The following is a 19,720-nucleotide window of genomic DNA, read 5'->3' on the forward strand; positions in this document are numbered from 1 at the left end:
GCTGAAATAACAGCGATTCATCATGTTTTTAATCAAATTAGCAAGCAGATTTCCTCCTTTATTATCCTTCCATAAAAATCTATTTAGCATAAAATAAGGATGTGATGGAGTTTCCAGGCAATATTTGATGTACACAACTTAAATGCTTCCAATTCTAACCAATTGTTGGAGGGTACATCTAATTATATCTTCACTTCTAATTCAGCAATCTGTTTTTCCAGTTGTTTCAATCTGGCCTGTCACCCTTTCCTCCTATCAGCAGAAAATGATATAATAACCCTATGTAGCATTGATCAAGCAATTTTCCTAAATGAATAACTGGTGTTCTTTATAGGCAACCCTGGAAGCTATAAACAAATACTATCATTCGCTCAACTAATTGGAAAAAAATCAGGAAGGGAGAAAGAGGATTTATAAACTAACTTTTCGCAAAAGCAAGAGTCACAGATGAAGTAATAAACAGATTCCCACTGCTGTGTGTGCACATGTGAATGTGCTGCTTGAAGCCTCCATGTTGAGAAAATGTATCTAGGTGAGAGTACTAAGCAAGAGAGAGGTGAACAGGAAACGCAGTTGGGAGAGAACAAGCATACAGATTTAGCAGTACAGTTTACTTTAACATGAAACACCTCTTTACTGTCTGAGTTGGGGCTTTCTGAGTCAGGTGCATAGCAAGAGTTACCTATCTTCAAGTGATGAAAAATAAAGCAGATAGTTGGTGTGAAAAAGAAAGGGTAAATCTGCTTAAGTTATTTAAATGATTTATTTTCTCTTTCCTCTATCATGTGGTCCCTTTCTAGCTTTTAACAGGGCAGTGTATTCCTGCTTTGTGCAAAAGGACATAAGGAGGCTGCCTGCTCTAAAATTTCAATTCACCTATCAAGTTCATACCATTTTCTTTTAAAATAACTGTGTTGGACAAATACTGATGGCATAATAGCTAATAATTGCTCAGTGCTTCAAACATGTATTCTGGAAATATAGTATGCCTGAGGGTTGGTTACTGAGAAATTGAGAAAATTCAAAAAGAAGAGAGAAGAAAAAAGAAAGGGAGGAGGGGAAGAAGATAAAGAAAGAGGAAGGAGTAAAAGGGAAAGATTAAAAAATGGAGCAAAGAAAAGTGGGAAGAAAGGAAGAAGGAAGGAAGAAAGAAATGGAGGAGAGGGAGGGAAGGAAGAAGGAAGCAACCTTATCTTCTACTCTAACCATTAATGTCTTATCATCCTTACTGTCAGGCCTGTCACCCTCTAAACACCCTAAGGAGTTCCTGTATCATTGCCTCAGCTCATACTTCTCTTTCTATATGGAATGCCACACTCCAGGAAACATTCCTAAACCCTTAGACCTTTCCTGAACACTCTGTGCTTGATGCCTGCACCATCTTTCTACTGTTACTACCTTAATGATTGAAATTCATTTGGCAAATATTAGCTTGCATGGATACTTTCATTCTTTGGCCCAGAAAACACTCAAGGCAAGAATTACCTTTTAAGGGTACTAATGGGATTTGTGAGGGTCCTGCCCTCCCAATCTGATTTCCTCCCAAAGGCATTGCCTAAAACAATCACATTGGTGATTAGCTTTTCAACACATGAATCTGAGTAGGGGCATCAACATTCAGATCATAGTAACTAAATTCACTAAGATGCCATTTTTCTGTCTCTCTGAATCAGATAAATTATTTGCCTTCTCAAAATCACAGGTGTTTGTAAAGATCACATGATATCTATGCAATATGAAAATATTTTTAAGTCATAAAACTGTGATGTTAATTTTATCATTATGATAAAAATTTGAAAGTCATATATATGGTCCATAAAGCTATGCTTTTTTCCTTTGGAGATAAGGTCTCCCTGTGGAGTCTTCCAGGATGTCCTTGAACTTTCTGTGTAGACCAGACTACCTCAAACTCTTGATCCTTCTGTCACTACCTTCCTTGTGCTGGGATTACAGGGATGTCTCATCATATCTGGTTAGCTATACTATTTTTTGGGGGGATAAAATAATAATGATAAAACTAAACCAATATTAACACAATATATATTATTAGAAAGCTAATGTCTAAACAACACTCCCTACACATAGCATGAGTATTTTAGTGAGATTTTTGAGGATGCATCAACAATATATCACGATTCTTCTATTAACTACTCCTTTTGTAACATTTTCTCAACAACCTGCAATATTGACTCCATAATAGACTTAGAAACTGAAAAAATGAATGACTCAGGTGGTATTTAGGCATACACCAAACAGAGTGAAAATCTTCTGGCCTAGGATAAGGTTCATTTAGTTTTGCTATGTTCATTCAAGATATACCTTGAAATGGTTCCTACTGCAACTCTTTTTTAATTTACATAATTTTTCCTTACAGATCTTCTGATCTTGGGTCTCTTGTTCGCTTTTTGCCAGGTGCAGCCAGCTTTGTCTCTCAGATTACTATTGTACATTTGACACTGATATAGCCTAGCTCTTTTCTGGCCGTTGTCTTTATTCATAACTGGAACTTGCTTTACTTTTGTATTTATTGTGAGAAGGAAGATAATCTCTACAAGTGCAGATTAACCTTGCCTTTAGTATCATTTGTTAATACAAGAAAAAACTACATTGATGGATTTAGGACCTAGAAACATATCTTAAAACTAGAATTTTTTTTCAACATTTTATTTTTATTTTATTATTATTTTTTCTTTTATTCATATGTGCATACAATAGGTCATTTCTCCCCCCTTCCCCCCGCCTCATCCTTTACCCTCCACCCTCTCCCTCTCACACCCACCCCCTCACTACCCAGCAGAAACTATTTTGCCCTTATTTCTAATTTTGTTGTAGAGAGAGTATAAGCAATAATAGGAAGGACCAAGGGATTTTGCTGGTTGAGATAAGGATAGCTATACAGGGCGTTGATTCGCATTGCTTTCCTGTACATGTGTGTTACCTTCTAAATTAGTTTTTCTCAAACTAACCTTTTGTCTAGAACTAGAATATTTTAATGGATTAATTTTCTTTGCCATCTTCTTATATCCTCTCCATTTCATAAATTCCTAGTTTTTAAGAGGGATTTTAATTTCTTAGGCAAGTTTAGGAGCAAAATATAGAAGTGTGTAAATTATTGTTCTTCCCTCTGATACTACTATTAAAGTATCACTTCACAAATATGCATATATAATATGCATATATTATTTAGTTGTGTTTGGAGTAATTAATTTCCGTGGAGAGCTGATATGTGAGGTGGAAGAGGGATAATATTAGAATTACGGGAGCAGCAGACAAGAAGCATGGGATTGTGACTTAAAAAAATGATTCAAGTCATGGCGAGCAGTGTCTTAGAGATGACAACTAGATTCTGGAGAAGTAGTGGTATATCAATATGTTAGGTCTTAGCAAAGACTACACCTTCGCTGTTAAATTCTCTCCACATCTCCCCCAACTCCTGGGTTTTTAGCCTGTTACATAATTCTTGAGTTCTCTTTGAAATCTTGGCATGAGTTAATTTATCATGCTTTGCATTCCCACCGTCCTAGCTCACTATACACAATGCAAGCCTCTGAAAATGTACCTCTCCTTTCCTTCACCTTGACATTGCCCTGCTTATCTGCTTTCCTTTCTTGTGACCCAAATCCCTGATTCTTTGAGTCTTTCAACCTTCTGCTTTATTGTCTTAACCTACTGATTTTTTCTTTAGGCTCCTTATTCTCCTATATCATTGCCTGCTTCATAGTCTTTCTCCCCCAATACGTTATCATTTATTCTGTAACCTTGGGTAATATCACCCTTTTTTTTTGATGCTCTTGCAATCTGGGTGGATTACTTGCTATCTTTTTTTTCTTCTTTACTATTTGCCTTCCTGCTTCGTACATGTTTTCAACAATTTCTGAATTCTTTGGCATCTGACTCTCAACTTTTCTCTTGAAGCTAATTTTTCTCTAATGAAGGACATCCACAGTATTCATAGAACATTCCAACATTATGGCCACTCTGCTGCTAAACCACTCCAGCTCCAATGACTGTCATCTGCATCTTCCTTGAGCCATTCATTCTCATGGCAAACACCATAATCTGTTACTCCACTTCTGAACTTTATATACAAATATCCTACAACTTCTTATACTGTCACTTTCAGTACCTTTCAGCCAATGCATGTGTTACTGAATTTACTTGAGCTGTAAACCTAATTATTTTGATAGTCTTTCCCCTATCTCAATTCATTCTCTTATGTAAATTAAACTTCACTGACAACCCCAACAATTTACATGTTGACCTGGATCAAGCAACCATTTTTCTCATTTCTTGCACTCAGACAGCTGATTCTTTATAGAAAAAAGTAATGCAACCAAATGGCATGGTATCAATACAAATTCATTGTGCCCATCCCATTTGGGTACTCTGTAGGCTCCATAGTGGGTCCGTAAGTCACTCATTTATTTCTCAGAACACTGATTACTTCCTATAGTCTTGATGATTTAAGCTTCTTTTCATTTTCAAAAGAAGAATTTGCCTCCTATTTAAAAAAGAATATAAAATCTAACAGATGAGAAATTCCTCAATGTTCTATATTTAAATATACTAATTTTTTCTACATACATTTTTATCATTACCATTTTCTTTTAGTCATCATGAAAGGTGAATCCTTACAGATTTCATCCCTTTCTGATTCAAAACATCTAAATTTGCCAGGCATGATGGCACACACATACAATCCAAGCACTATGAGGCCTGAAGCAAAAGAATCAAGAGAATCAACAAAAAACAAAAGCCCAAACAAACAAAAAATGAACAAATGAAAAACTCCAAACACACAAACAAAAAAGAAGATGAACTGAAAATTAACCTATCATCTCTTGGCCTCAGTGTATCTCTTCTTTATCAGACCTCTCTTATCTTTTTTTTTTTTCTACACAGTACTACAGTTTGATTTTAGGGCCTTGTGCTTGCCAGGCAATCAGCCTACCATTTGATCCACCCACTTATCCCCTTTTTGCCTTACTTATTTTTAATACAGGATCTCACATTTTTGCACAGGTGTGTCTTGGACTGCCATCCTCTTACCTATGCCTCCTATTTGGCTGGAATCATAGATGTTCACCACCATGCCCAGTCCCTCTCCCATCTTAAATACAAATAAAAGAAGAACAAAATAATATTCTCTACTTATGTATCTGGTACTTACTTTCTTGTCATTCTTCCTCCCATCAAAGTAAAGTTTCTGGAAATAATTCCTCATATTTGCTGTCTTCATTTCCAAACCTCTCACCTAACCTCTTTATCTGGATTTTGCTTCACCATTTCCTTAAAATTATGCTGGTCACAGTCATTAACAACTGATCATTATGAAATCCATTGCTTCGTATATGTCCTACTTTATGTTTCTTGTAACATTGACACACTCGCCACACTTAGCATCTGTAACCCAGCACTCTGATGTCACTCTACCAACGGAGTCCTCTCAGTAATACAGCATTTATTTGTTGTTTGTTGCTACATTTTTTAATCTTAACTGGTGCCTCTGAGTGACTTCATCCATTCCTATGATTAGCCACCACCTATTTGCTAGCATAGATCTTTAACCTAGGTCTTCTTCTGGAATTCTATGGTTCTCTATTCAAATATACGTTGATAATATCTTCCTTGTCCTTACTTACATGAAAACAGATTTTCTGTTTTTATCCTGCCATTTTCTGATCTTTCCTTTAATGTGCCTGCTCTGAGTGAGTTGTCCCAACATCCACTTAATGTCTAAACTACAAATTTATTTCAAAATTCTAATCCCCTAGCATACAGCAAATCTTCAGATTCTGACATCTTTCTCTAGTACATTTTTATCTGTCTTCAATATGATTATAGCTAATTTTGCTCAGGGTTTTTTTTTTTTTGTTATTGTGTATGTGTTTGTTTAGATTACTAAAAAGATCCTTAAATAAATTTCCAATTATAGCCTTTACACTGCTAACCAAGTAGTCATTCTAAAAGGAAATTTGGAAAAGTATCAAACTTTTCAGCAAGGCATAGAATATCATTTATAACTTGTATGCTATTTGCTTCTGCAAACTTTCTCCAACTGTTCTCAAAATATTTTTGGAAGATATAATTTCTGTAAGACTTTCCAGAACATTTTGTTTGCTAAAGAAAAGAAAGAGGAGACATGACTAGCATCATTTCTGAAACTTATGTGATCATGGAATGGCTTTTCCTTTTTCATAGAAGTGTTGATAAAAAAAATCTCTTATAACTAGTAGTATCCCAATATTAAGAAAAATTACATTATAACATACATGTTTGTCTAGATTTTGTTATCAAGATTAATCTTAATAAGCTGGGCAAGGTGATCATGACCTATAATTCCAACACATGGGAATGTGGGACAGAATTGAGAGTCTGAGGCCAGCCTGGGATACGTTAATGAGTTCAAGACCAGCCTGGGCTACATAGCAAAACCCTGTCTCATAAAACAAAACAGAACAAAAGAAAAGTGTGAAAACCAATAGTAATAATACTTTTCAGAAGAAACTGATTAGTAAAAAATAGTTTCCATACTGCGTTATATATAAACTGATACAAATATAATGCCTTTGAGATAATTTCAACAAGCTCATAAATTCTAATAAAATAAATGAAAATAAATTCATATCTGCTTAAATTTAGCAAAAATATATGTTCTATAAAAACTCCTTATTACCAAGAAATTGAAGTGTTTGGCTCTGATTATTATCCAATTCTAAGGTTAATATAGAACAAAAAAGACATTTTGTCATTCAAATGTATGTGCATTATTGTCAAGATTTTAGGTGTATAAATTATTAGCATTCTTTAGCTATTTGATCATAAAAATGGAAGAATATGAATATTGTTGGTGATGGATATAGCTAACTCATCTAACATGAAATGTCAATGTAATTTTTTTAAACATGCAGATGAAACCAGGATTTACATTTTCTGCATTGAAGGCATACTGAAAATAGTTGAGAATTATTTTCAAAGGTGTGTCCTCTGACTTACTGGTATCCAATTCTTGTGACAAATTTTGTTTGAGATTTTTATCTGAAGGATACAAACTAAGTTGAAGTATTCCTCAAGGAAAATTTCTACTTAGAAAAGTAACACATGCTACCAAAAAGGTAGATTTTCTTGATTAATTGATTTTGTTTGCAGATATTAAATATGCCCTATGTTACATTGACAAGTGACATAAGAGATAGGAAAAGGGTGAAAGAATGTCTTCAAAGTAAAGCCAAATTAGTGGTGGCTGCTGCCTCCACAGCTTCTGAATGGCTGACAGATCATACAACCATATACTTTCATACTGTATATGTCTTCAACCTTGTTACTAATCACCTGTGCTAATACGTCTCTCTCTCTCTCTCTCCTCTTTTCTCTCTCATTCTTGAGTGCTCACTCTCTTGCTCTTTCTCTCAAGTACCATTTTAAATTTTACTTTCTTTGTAAAATTAAAGTGTTTCTTCTTTTTATTTTTAAAAAAAGAATGTTTAAAGTGTTTGAGCTTTGTTGCATTTTTCTTGGAAGCACTCATTTTTCTTTGTCAGTGTTCAGTTCTCTTTTTATAATGTAACAAAGAAAAAATAGAAATACATAAGAGCAAAGAGTAGAAATCAAGCAAAACTTGCCCTCCACTTTCATTAAGATCATTCTGGCTGATTCGTCTAAATAAAGGCTTTTAAGCAACTCTGTCATTTTCCCTAGTTTTGTAGTAGAAAACCATTGCTGTCTTATTTTTAATCAAGAAGGGACATGACTAACTTAAAACTGACATCTGTGCTTCTCCGTAGCTTCATCGAAAGATGCAACAAAAATGTGAACAAACATATTATAGAATATCTATAAAAACTATGAACTTGAGAGAACAATGCAGCAGTTCAACATATGAACAGTTTTAAGCAGCAGACTAATTCTTTTCTCAGTCATCAGCAGGATGGTTTATGGGTTCCTTTAAAATTACAGCCTCAGCCTCAGGTATCCCTTTAAATTCTTAATTTCAGAATAGTTTTGGATTTACATAAAGTGGCAAAGAGAGAAAAGAGATTTGGTGTATCCCAAATCTAGTTAGTACCTCCTATTATTAACATCTTACCTTGGTATTCTTTGTTTATCATAACTAATGAACCAGTATTAATGAACACATTTGTTTTAGATTTTTTGTTTTTACTTATTACCATTTTCTGTCCCACGATTCCATTGATGATAGCACATTGAAGTTAGTCATGTCATTTTAGGCTCCTCTTTATTGGGTGGTTTGTCAACTTTCCTTGTTTTTAATGACCTTGGGATTATTGAAGATCACTGGTCAAATATTTTGCAGGACATTCCTCAATTTGGATTATTTTTTTGGTTAGACTGAGGTTATGAATTTTGGGAGAAAGACCAGAGTAGTAAGGTACCATTCACTTCACATCATACCAAGGATATATGACTTACAAGTGTCAGTGGTAATCTTTATCCTCTAGCTGAAGCAGTGCTTATGAAATTTCTTCCCTATAAAGTTCCTCTTTTTCTCCATTTCTATGTGGGAGGAGGTCTTTGTGTGCAACTCATGCGTAAAAAGTATCTACACATTGAGAATTTTGTGTGGAATATCCCTTATCTATCTAATCATTTATACATCTAAGTATATATTCATGGATTCATTTCATACTTTGGATGGAATTTTTAAAATTTATCTTTATTATTGTTGTACTGGGGATGCATTGTGGCATTTATAAAAATTTTTACAATATATCATAGTTGAATTCACCTCGTCCATCATTCTCTTTTGTCTCCCCTTCCCCCAATTCAACAGGCCTCATTTTTCCATTTGCGCACATGTGTGCATAGTATTTCCACTATATTCACCCTACTACACTTTTCCTAATATCCTCTCCCCTCCCACTGATACTTACTTTCCATAAAGGACCTGTTTTGCCTTCCTGTTCTCTGTTTTTGTAAAAATAAAAATGACATCTTTCTTTGTTCAAGATAGCTATACAGGGTGTTTCATTGGGACATTTCCATGTATATATGTGTTATAGCCCAAATTGGTTCATCCTTTCCATTTTTTTCTCCTTTCTACCTTAGTACCCTTCTCATGGTGATTTCACCAGGTTTAAAAATTCTATATTCATTCTTGTATAGCAAGTACATCAACCCTATTCACCTTTTTAACTTTCTTCTTTTATCTAACCTCTCTTGTATGTGAACTTCCCTGAGTGTAACCTGTTTTTCATAGTATCATTTGTATTATATTCAGTTTATAGTCCACATATGAGAGGAAACACATGGCTTTTGGCTTCCTAACCTTGACTAACTTTACATAAGATGATATTCTCCAGGTCCATCCACTTACCTGCATATGACAAAATTTCATTCTTCTTTATGGCTGAATCAAATTCCATTGTATATAAATACCATGTGTTCCTAATTCATTGAATGAAATTTTTTTAATCAAATCACTTTATTGTATGTTACTCAAAATTGGCCATTAGGAATTATTTTACATGACCCTTTTTTCTTTCGATAGTCTGTGATTCTTTTACTTTTTTGAGCATTCATTATGTTCTGGCAAATGACTTCCATCAGGATCATCTTGTGTATTCCCTGTTATAGTCCTTGATTTAATCATTCCTTCAAAAAAATCAGTTATTGGAGAATGATATTATAATCCTGTCATGTTTTGAGTAGAAAAGGTATTGCTGGGAAGTTCAGGAATGGAAAAGCTTCTAGATTTGTTTTTGCTAAGGAACACAATTGTCTAAAAAATATGTCCCCTGATAAGTAGTTTGTTTGACAACTACCACAGAATATTTAAAGGTCACTGTACCCTCCCAAAGAAAAGCATATGTGGAATAAAAGCATTTAGTATTTTTATGTAAGAGAGAAAAAAATTAAAACTTTTCTTCAACTCTTTGAAGAAAGATGTCTCGAGGTTTCCTGCCTTACAATACCTAATATGCTTTGAATTAATAAATTCTTGGTAAATATTTGCAGATCAATCTCAGATGACCATGAATCTAAATTTTGAGTTCATGAATATATTACAGGAGAAAAAGTAAATGTCAAAGATTTACAAACTTGGTCTTAAAGTTTCCATTTTCTTATGTCCTATTCTATTTTTAAGGATGATTTCTGTGTGTTATAAAGACCAAGACTGATTTTTAAATCATATTAAAATTTTACATTCATAAATGATATTAAAAATCATATTAAGTTGATTCCTTGTGAAATGCATTTGAGAATGGCCTTTGATTTGAAAGTAACATTGGAATTATTTCTCTTTTCTTTCTTTTTTGAATCCCACAATGCCCCTAGTATCCCATACACAGAACACTGCTATACATAAGTGATTATCTGCATTTCCTTGGAGTAAAATTTATTCTCTTCTGAACATAACAAAACATTAGGATAACATACCAGTGTTGTGGTGAAGATATTCCTTACACGACATCAATTGTTTAACATTTGCAGATCACTTAATGAATATTCAGTATTCAAGAAGACTGTCAATTTTAGAAACATTAAAATATAAACATAAATTGTAATAAACATAACAAAATCATTTCATAACTCTAAGAAAGATGATGTTTATATCTGACTCAAAATAAATAAGCTTAATGAATTTCATTTCTTAGTAAAATTAAATAAAAAATTTCACTTATATTTGTCAATATTTGTAACAAGCTTTACTAAGATATTTCCTACTATACATCACATATTCTAAATATATCATATGCACAGCTATAAGTTTGAGTGCTTTAGCCTTTGTATATAGTAGGAAGTCAGTATCAATGACTTTCTTAATTATTCCTTGCTGGTATTCCACTCTGATAACACATTGCTTTATGATCTAATGTAGCATATGGATATAATTTTACATGTGCCTAGTAGTAACTCATCAATATATTTCTTAGGCAAGTGAGAGACACAGAAAATCATCAACTATTGAAAAAGCCAATCTGCAAGTCATCAAGTCTTTTGCAATATTTTCTTAAGCAATTCTATTACTTTCAACTCAGAAAAATCACTTCTGGCAATGAGCAGGAGGTCCAAGGTGCACAACCTACAGAATATTACACTAAGGTGCTCTGCTTGAGAGCCACTTGAAATTACATAAATGATGCTATTGGTCTTGGGAAAAATGCTTGTTTTCCAATTTCTCAGTTCAAATGTACTTTTCCTTTTATTCATTCTGTTTCTTTAAAAATTTATTTTATTATTTTTACATTTACTTACATGTGTATACATTATTTGGGCCACCTCTCTCCTCCCACAAACTGCCACCTCTGGACAGAACCTGTTCTGCCCTCTTGTTCTTCTATTTTATTGAAGAAAAAACATAAAACATAATAAGAAAAATGTGACGTTTTTGCTAGTTTGAGATGAAGACAGCTATACAGGGAGATTCCTTCTGTTGTTTCCATGCATATGTGTATTACAACCCAAATTGTTTCATCTCTACCACACCTCTTCACTACTCCCTAGACTTTTAAAAATTTCTATAAGAAGACATGATAAGTTCTACCCTCTTAAAAATTTAAAGGCACATTATAGCATTGTTAACTATAGGTGCAATTCTGTACAGTAGTACTGGAGAGAATCTCCATTCTGCATAACTGAAACTTTATATCCACTAAATACCAACTTCTCGATACCTTTCCTTTAAACAGAAGAGAAAAGCAGAGTTTTAATTTGCTGTGCATATCCTTGTCAGAATGCTTAGTGTTCATTATCTTTTTACATCCCAGTGGTCATTATTTCTTTTAATGTTGAAAAATGGTTAGAATTAATTACATTGGCTGGCAACTGGTGTCTCTAGCTTCAAGCAATCTGAGTAGTGGCATTAATGTATAACCTCTGACGTTCCCTTATTAACACCCTTCCCTGGGGCACAATAACTGGCATTTATTCATTTCTAATCCCAATTGAATATTGTTCAAGACTACAGTATTTTTCAAAAGAATAATAAACAGCAACCACTGAAACAGCTCTACTAGCATGAATTTCTATTGAACAAATTGTCCCTACAATATATGTGTATACATGCTTGAATATAGTATATACACTTAGGGTTTTGTATTATTTATAGAAAACTATCAGCCAGAATACCCAAAGATATTTTCTTATCCATCGTCTGGCATTCATATTATGTAACATTCAATGAAGTCATCTGATGTCTTGTTAAGCTTTCTTTTCAAGCAGCATATTATTCTTTGATTTTGTAACAGGTTGTCTCAGCAATAGAATGGCTTGCACCTTTTTAAAAATGCTATGATGATAGATTCCAAGATGGCAACTAGAGGGAAAAAGCAGAAATCGTGCTTCCTAAAGTAAAATTTTGGAGAGATGCTGGAGATACACCTTGCAGGAAAAACCACCAAGAAGAGGCAAACCTCCAACACCTCCACACCCTCAGCCCATGCAGAGCATCCCCACCCCATGTTAAACAGAGAAAACAGGAGGGCTCCCCTGCCGCCAGATGCCAGTGCCTAACCTGCTTGGGAGAAGCAGACCACTGGGGGGCTAAGCGGCATGCGGTACTCCCACAGACAACCCTGGGCCAGATCAGCACAGCCCCCTGGAAAGATTGACCCCCACCCAGGGAAAAAAAAAGAGAAAAAACCAAACTGAATAATAAACAAGCACTGAAAAAAAAAAGGTAGCAAAGAGGGCGGGGTGCCTTGAGCTCCAGAGAGTGGGGAAAGGGCACTCCATCATGGAACTGTAGATAAACAAGCCGGCTGGAGAAGCCCCATCTTCCCCAGTGTGCTTGGAGAGGGAAAGACTTGTAATAGGAGCTGAAGTGTGGCACACTGCACTGGAGAGTGGGGGAGGGGCACTCCCCATATGAATGTAAATAAACAAGCTGGCCAGAGAAGGCAGGAGTGGCACCACCTCCCCCAGTGTGCTGGAGAGGGGAAGGCTTCCACCAGTGGCTAAAGTGTGGCACACTCCACCAGAGAGTGGGGGGAGCATATCCCCATGTGAACTCTAAATAAAAAAAAAAGACTGCAATTGCAAAAGGCTGGTAGGGCTGTATACTGGAGAACACAAAAGGGGCATGCATCCAGGAGAACTCTAAATAAACAAAGCCTGCAGCAGCAGATGGCTGACAGTAAGAGGCAGGTGAGACACAACCTCAGATAGACATTCACAAAGCTGTCTCCAGACTCCCTTTTTTTTCTCTTCCTTTGATAAGACAACAACACTGGATAATGAAGGACTAACTGTAACTGTATTGCATTTGAACTTGGGGATTTTTTTCTTTTTCTTTTCCTTTAAAAAATTTTTTTATTATTATCCTCTTTCTGTCTCTCTAATGCCTGTTTAGCTTACCATTGATTAGTACACTATCTCTCTCTGTTTATTTCTTTGGCTCTTTTTTTATTTGATTGTTTGGTTTTTTTTCTTTGTTTGTTTTGTTTTGTTTCCCTTTCTCTTTACCTTCTTTGCTTTCCCTCTCCTCTCACTCTTCCATTCTAGATATTGTCATTGTTATTATTACAAGCTAAACAATATTGAATTACACACAGTACAGGGACAGCAACAATACCAAGGGCAATGATGGGAAGACAGAAAAAAGAGGGAAACCATTTTCCCTCCAATAATAAATTAGTACAAGAACCAGAGGGAAATGAAGAAATCAGATACCCAGATCCAGACTCTAACAAAACAAGGTAAACTATGCCAAAAAACCCAATGAAGCTCATAAGAACACTCTGAAAGAAGAAATCCTGCAAGTAATCAATGAGAATTTTATAGAGATGATACTGGATATGGTCAACCAAAATGTACAGGACACACTCAAGAAATTCCAAGACAACAAAAATAGAGAATTTGAGAAAGCACAAGAGCAAATAAAAGAAACCCTAGAGCATTGTATAAACACCAAAGTGAAACAAAGAACATGATAAAGAGATAAATGAACTCAGGATGAAAATAGACAATATTAAAAAGGAAGTGACTCAGGATATGGAAAACCTCAGAAAAAAGAATGAAACAGATGCAAAACAGAATGGAAGGCCAATCCAGCAGACTAGAACAAGCAGAAGACAGAATCTCAGAAATTGAAGATCAAATGGTAATTAAAGGAAAAACCAAAGAACTATTAGTTAAACAACTCAAGACCTGTGAAAAGAAAATGGAAGAACTCACCAACTCCATCAAAAGACCAAACCTGAGAATCATGGGCATTGAAGAAGGAGAAGAGGTGCAAGCAAAAGGAATGCATAATACATTCAACAAAATAATTACATAAAATTTCCCAAATCCAGAGAAAACTATGCCCATACAGGTACAGGAAGACTCCAGAACTCCAAACAGACCTGACCAAACTAGAATACCCCACAACATATTATCATTAAAACAACAAGTACAGAGACTAGAGAAAGAATATTGAAGGCTGTAAGAGAGAAAAAACAAATAACATACAAAGGTAAACCCATCAAAATCACAGCAGACTTTTCAACAGAAACATTAAAAGCAAGAGAGCTTGGGGTGAAGTCTTCCTGGCACTGAATGAAAATAACCTCATACCTAGGATACTCTACCCAGCAAAACTATCATTCAAAATAGATGGAGCAATAAAAGTCTTCCATGATAAGCAGAAACTAAAACAATATATGACCACAAAGCCACCACTGCAAAGGATTCTTCAAGGGATTCTGCACACAGAATGTGAAACCCAACATAACCATGAAAGGGCAGGCAGTACCAAACCACAGGAAAAGAAAAATCAACAAAGTAGAGAGTAACATAGGTTTAGCTACACAAAATCAAACCTTCAAACAACTAAGACAACTAAATGACAATAATCACCACACACCTATCAATACTAACTCTTAATGTTAACAGACTTAATTCCCCCATCAAAAGGCACAATTTGACAAACTGGATTAAAAAGGAAGCTCCAACAATTTGTTGCTTACAGGAGACCCATCTCACCAAAAGAAATGAGCAGAGGCTTAGGATGAAAGACTGGAAGAAGATTTACCAAGCCAATGGCCCCAAAAACAGGCAGGAGAAGTGATACTTATCTCGAACAAAGTAAACTTCAAACCTACATTGATCAAATGAGGTAAAAAAGGACATGCCATACTAATAAAAGGGAAAATAGACTAAAAGAAAATAACAATTATCAACCTATATGCACCAATGTCAATGCACCCAATTTCATCAAACATACCCTGAAGGACCTAAAAGCATATGTTAACTCCAACACAGTGGTCGTGGGAGACTTTAACACCCCGCTATCATCAATAGATAGGTCATCCAAACAAAAAAATCAATAAAGAAATCATAGATCTAAAACATACCATAGATCATATGGACCTAGTTGATGTCTACAGAACATTTCATCCAACTTCTACACAATATACATTCTTCTCAGCAGGTCACGGAACCTTCTCCAAAATAGATCATATCCTAGGGCACAAAGCAAGCCTCAGCAAATATAAGAAAATAGAAATTATACCATGCATTCTATCCAATCACAATGCAATAAAACTAGAACTCAACAACAAAAATAAAGACAAAAAACATGCAAACAGCTGGAAACTAAATAACCCAGTGCTTAATAAACAATGGGTCACTGATGAAATAAAAGAGGAAATTAAAAGGTTCCTGGAAGTCAATGAAAATGAAAACTCAACCTACCAGAACCTATGGGACACAGCAAAGGCAGTCCCGAGAGGAAACTTTATAGCCATGACTGCATATACTAAAAAGACTGAAAGATCTCAAATCAATGGCCTAGTGATACATCTCAAACTCCTAGAAAAACAAGAACAAGCAAATCCCAAAACAAATAGAAGGAGAGAAATAATAAAAATAAGAGCTGAAATCAATGAGATAGAAACCAAAAAAATTGTACAAAGAATTAATGAAACACAAAGTTGGTTCTTGGAAAAAATAAACAACATCGATAGACCCTTTGCAAACCTGACTAAAATAAGGAGAGCAAAAACCCAAATCAGTAAAATCAGAAATGCAAAAGGGGAGATAACAACAAACACCATGAAAGTCCAGGAAATCATCAGAGACTACTTTGAGAACCTATATTCAAATAAATTTGAAAATCTTAAAGAAATGGACAGATTTCTAGATACTTACGATCAGCTAAAACTGAACCAAGAGGACATTAATCACCTGAATAAATCTATAACACAAAATGAAATTGAAGCAGAAATCAAGAGTCTCCCAAAAAAGAAAAGTCCAGGACCTGATGGATTCTCTTCTGAATCTGTGAGACCTTTAAAGAAGAACTAATACCAACCCTCCTTAAACTGTTCCATGAAATAGAGAGGGAAGGAAAACTGCGTAACACATTTTATGAAGCCAGTATTACACTTATCCCAAAACCAGGCAAAGACACCTCCAAAAAGGAGAACTGTAGGCCAATCTCCTTAATGAACATTGATGCAAAAATCTTCAACAAAATAATGGCAAACCGAATTCAACAACACATCAAAAAGATCATTCACCACGACAAAATAGGCTTCATTCCAGGAATGTAGGGGTGGTTCAACATATGAAAATCAATAAGTGTAATATACCACATTAAAGGAAGCAAAGACAAAAACCACTTGATCATCTCAATAGATGCAGAAAAAGCCTTTGATAAGACCCAACACCATTTCATGATAAAAGCATTAAGAAAACTAGGAATAGAAGGAAAGTACCTCAACATTATAAAAGCTATATATGATAAACCTATACCCAGCATTATACTTAATGGTGAAATACTGAAACCATTCCCTTTAAAATCAGGAACAAGACAAGGATGCCCACTATCTCCACTCCTATTCCACATAGTACTGAAATTCCTAGCCAGAGCAATTATGCAAGAAGAGGAATAAAAGGAATACAAATAGGTGAAGAAACTGTCAAAATATCCCTATTTACAGATGATATGATCCTATACCTTAAAGACCCAAAAAACTCTACTTAAAAGCTCCTAGACACCACCAACAGCTATAGCAAGGTAGCAGGATATAAAATCAACACAGAAAAATCCTTAGCATTTCTATACACTAATAATGCACACACTGAGAAAGAATATATGAAAATAATTCCATTTGCAATATCCTCAAAAAAAATCAAATACCTAGGTGTAAATTTAACAAAGGATGTGAATGACCTCTACAAGGAAAACTACAAAATTCTGAAGAAAGAGATTGAGGAAGACTATAGAAAGTGGAGAGATCTCCCATGCTCATGGATTGGTAGAATCAACATAGTAAAAATGTCTATACTCCCAAAAGCAATCTACATATTTAATGCAATCCCCATTAAAATGCCAATGACATTCATCAAAGAGGTTGAAAAATCTACCATTAAATTTATATGGAAACACAAGAGGCCATGAATAACCAAGGCAACACTCAGCAAAAAGAACAATGCTCGAAGTATCACAATACCTGACTTCAAACTATATTATTATTGCTATATTACAAAGCAATAGCAATAAAAACAGTATGATACTGGAAAAAAACAGACATGAAGACCAGTGGAACAGAATAGAGGACCCAGATATGAAGCCACACAACTATAACCACTTATCTTTGACAAAGGAGCTAAAAATATACGATGGAGAAATAGCAGCCTCTTCAACAACAACTGCTGGGAACACTGGTTAGCAGTCTGCAAAATCTGAAATTAGATACATGTTTATCATCCTATAACATTATTAACTCAAAATGTATCAAGGATCTTAATAACAGATCCCAAAGTCTAAAGTTAGAACAGGAAAGAGTAGGAAATACTTTGGAACTAATAGGTACAGGCAAGGACTTTCTCAATGGAACCCCAGCAGCTCAGCAACTAAGAGATAGCATAGATAAATGGTACTTCAGAAAACTTAAAAGCTTCTGCTCAACAAAAGAAATGGCCTCTAAACTGAAGCGATCACCCACAGAGTGGGAGAAAATATTTGCCAGCTACTCATCAGACAAAGGACTAATAACCAGAATATATAGGGAACTTAAAAAACTAAATTCTCCCAAAATTAATGAACCAATAAAGAAATGGACAAATGAACTAAACAGAACTTTCTCAAAAGAAGAAATTCAAATGGCCAAAAAACACATGAAAAAATGCTCACCATCTCTAGCAATAAAGGAAATGCAAATTAAAACCACACTAAGATTCCACCTCACTACTGTTAGAATAGCCATCATTAGCAACACCACCACCAACAGGTGTTGGCAAGGATGTGGGGAAAAAGGAACCCTCTTACACTGCTGGTGGAAATGCAAACTAGTACAACCACTTTGGAAAAACATTTGGAGGCTTCTTAAAAATCTAAGCATAGATCTACCATATGATCCAGCAATCCCACTCTCGGGGATATACCCAAAAGAATGTGACTCAGGTTACTCTAGAGGCACCTGCACACCCATGTTTATTGCAGCACTATTCACAGTAGCCAAGTTATGGAAACAGCCAAGATTCCCCACTCAATACAAAGAAACTAAAGCAGATACTTTAAAGCAACAGAGGCCAATAGGAGAAGGGGACCAGGAATTAGAGAAAAGGTTAGTTCAAGAAGAATTAACTTAGAAGGTAACACACATGCACAGGAAATCAATGCGAGTCAACTCCCTGTATAGCTATCCTTATCTCAAATAGCAAAAACACTTGATCCTTCCAATTATTGCTTATACTCTCTTTTCAACAAAATTAGAGATAAGGACAAAATAGTTTCTGTCTGGTAGCAAGAGGGTCAGGGGGAGGAGTTGGGGGGGTAAGGGGGAAGAAATGACCCCTTATTTTATGCATTTTATGCACATATGAATAAAAGAAAAAATAGAAAAAGGAAAATGCTATGAAATTTGAATGTGTCATTCAGCCTACATAATAGACAATGTACTGCAGACCAGAGATAAATGATTTTTAGTTGGTTTACAAAATAGAATTTAGATTATTCACCAAAAATACTTTATAAAACAAACTAATAAGCACCAATAAAAATTAAAATGTGTATACTCCAGGAAAGAGGTAGCATAGTGTAATGGTCACATACAAGGTCTTTAGATCAGTTGGTCCTATTATAATTCCAGCTTTCTGTGAACTTTTTGACAAATTATTCAGTTTTATTAGTCTTAAATTGCTCTGTTTTTTAAAAGGATACCGAGACTTTTGCAGAAGTTTGAAAGTATTGTATGCAATCTCTAAATATTAGATTAAGTAACAGTTTTGAATAAATAATATCCAAAAATTATTTTCTTAAAAATCAATACTATAGAGCTCTTAAAAACAGTACTGTTTATTTATATGTGTTGTCACTAAAACATGCAAAATATAGTAATGGCAAAAAGAAAGTTATAAACCATTAAGATGGTGATATATACAGAAGAAAGTACCTTTAAAACCTATACACCAAAATACTTACTTTTAATCTTTTTGTATTAACTATATTTTTATAAGGACAATGTATGAATAATCAAAAAATATCTTATTTTAAAAATGACTTTTTTATCTGTTCCCATCTCTCTTCTTTATTTTTCCATTTTAACTCACTTGAATTCATGTCTGATACACTTGTCAATGTTTTACTTTCTGGGTTTCACAACTGGGGAGTCAGAAACACATCTGCCTAAAATCATGCTTTCAAATTGTACTTATTTTCTTCTTTTATTAATATTTTATAGTCAAATGTTAAATACAGTGAAACTACCTCTATCCAGTAGTCAGAAAAACCATAGAACCTTACAAACAAATAATATTTCACTGATCAGAA

At 34.7% G+C, this 19,720-nt stretch overlaps 1 protein-coding gene across 30 annotated transcripts in view; it reads right to left on the minus strand.

Moving 5' to 3' along the window:
• Fut9 (fucosyltransferase 9) overlaps positions 1-19,720 on the minus strand; it is a 220,917-nt gene that overhangs the window by 63,815 nt on the left and 137,382 nt on the right. For 24 of the 30 annotated variants that reach the window (XM_074077965.1, XM_074077963.1, XM_074077957.1 and 21 more), the window contains one exon: positions 10,399-10,484. The exons of 4 other annotated variants lie outside the window; for them this stretch is intronic. In XM_074077965.1, the coding sequence (XP_073934066.1) occupies positions 10,399-10,432 (34 nt within the window). In that variant the 5' untranslated portion in view covers positions 10,433-10,484. Of the gene's footprint in view, positions 1-10,398; positions 10,485-11,217; positions 11,300-19,720 lie in introns of those variants that run through there. 2 more of the 30 variants (XM_074077913.1, XR_012449550.1) reach the window with 1 other exon arrangement.

This window comes from Castor canadensis, chromosome 1, assembly GCF_047511655.1.
Source record: "Castor canadensis chromosome 1, mCasCan1.hap1v2, whole genome shotgun sequence".
NCBI classification, from domain to species: Eukaryota; Metazoa; Chordata; class Mammalia; order Rodentia; family Castoridae; genus Castor; species Castor canadensis.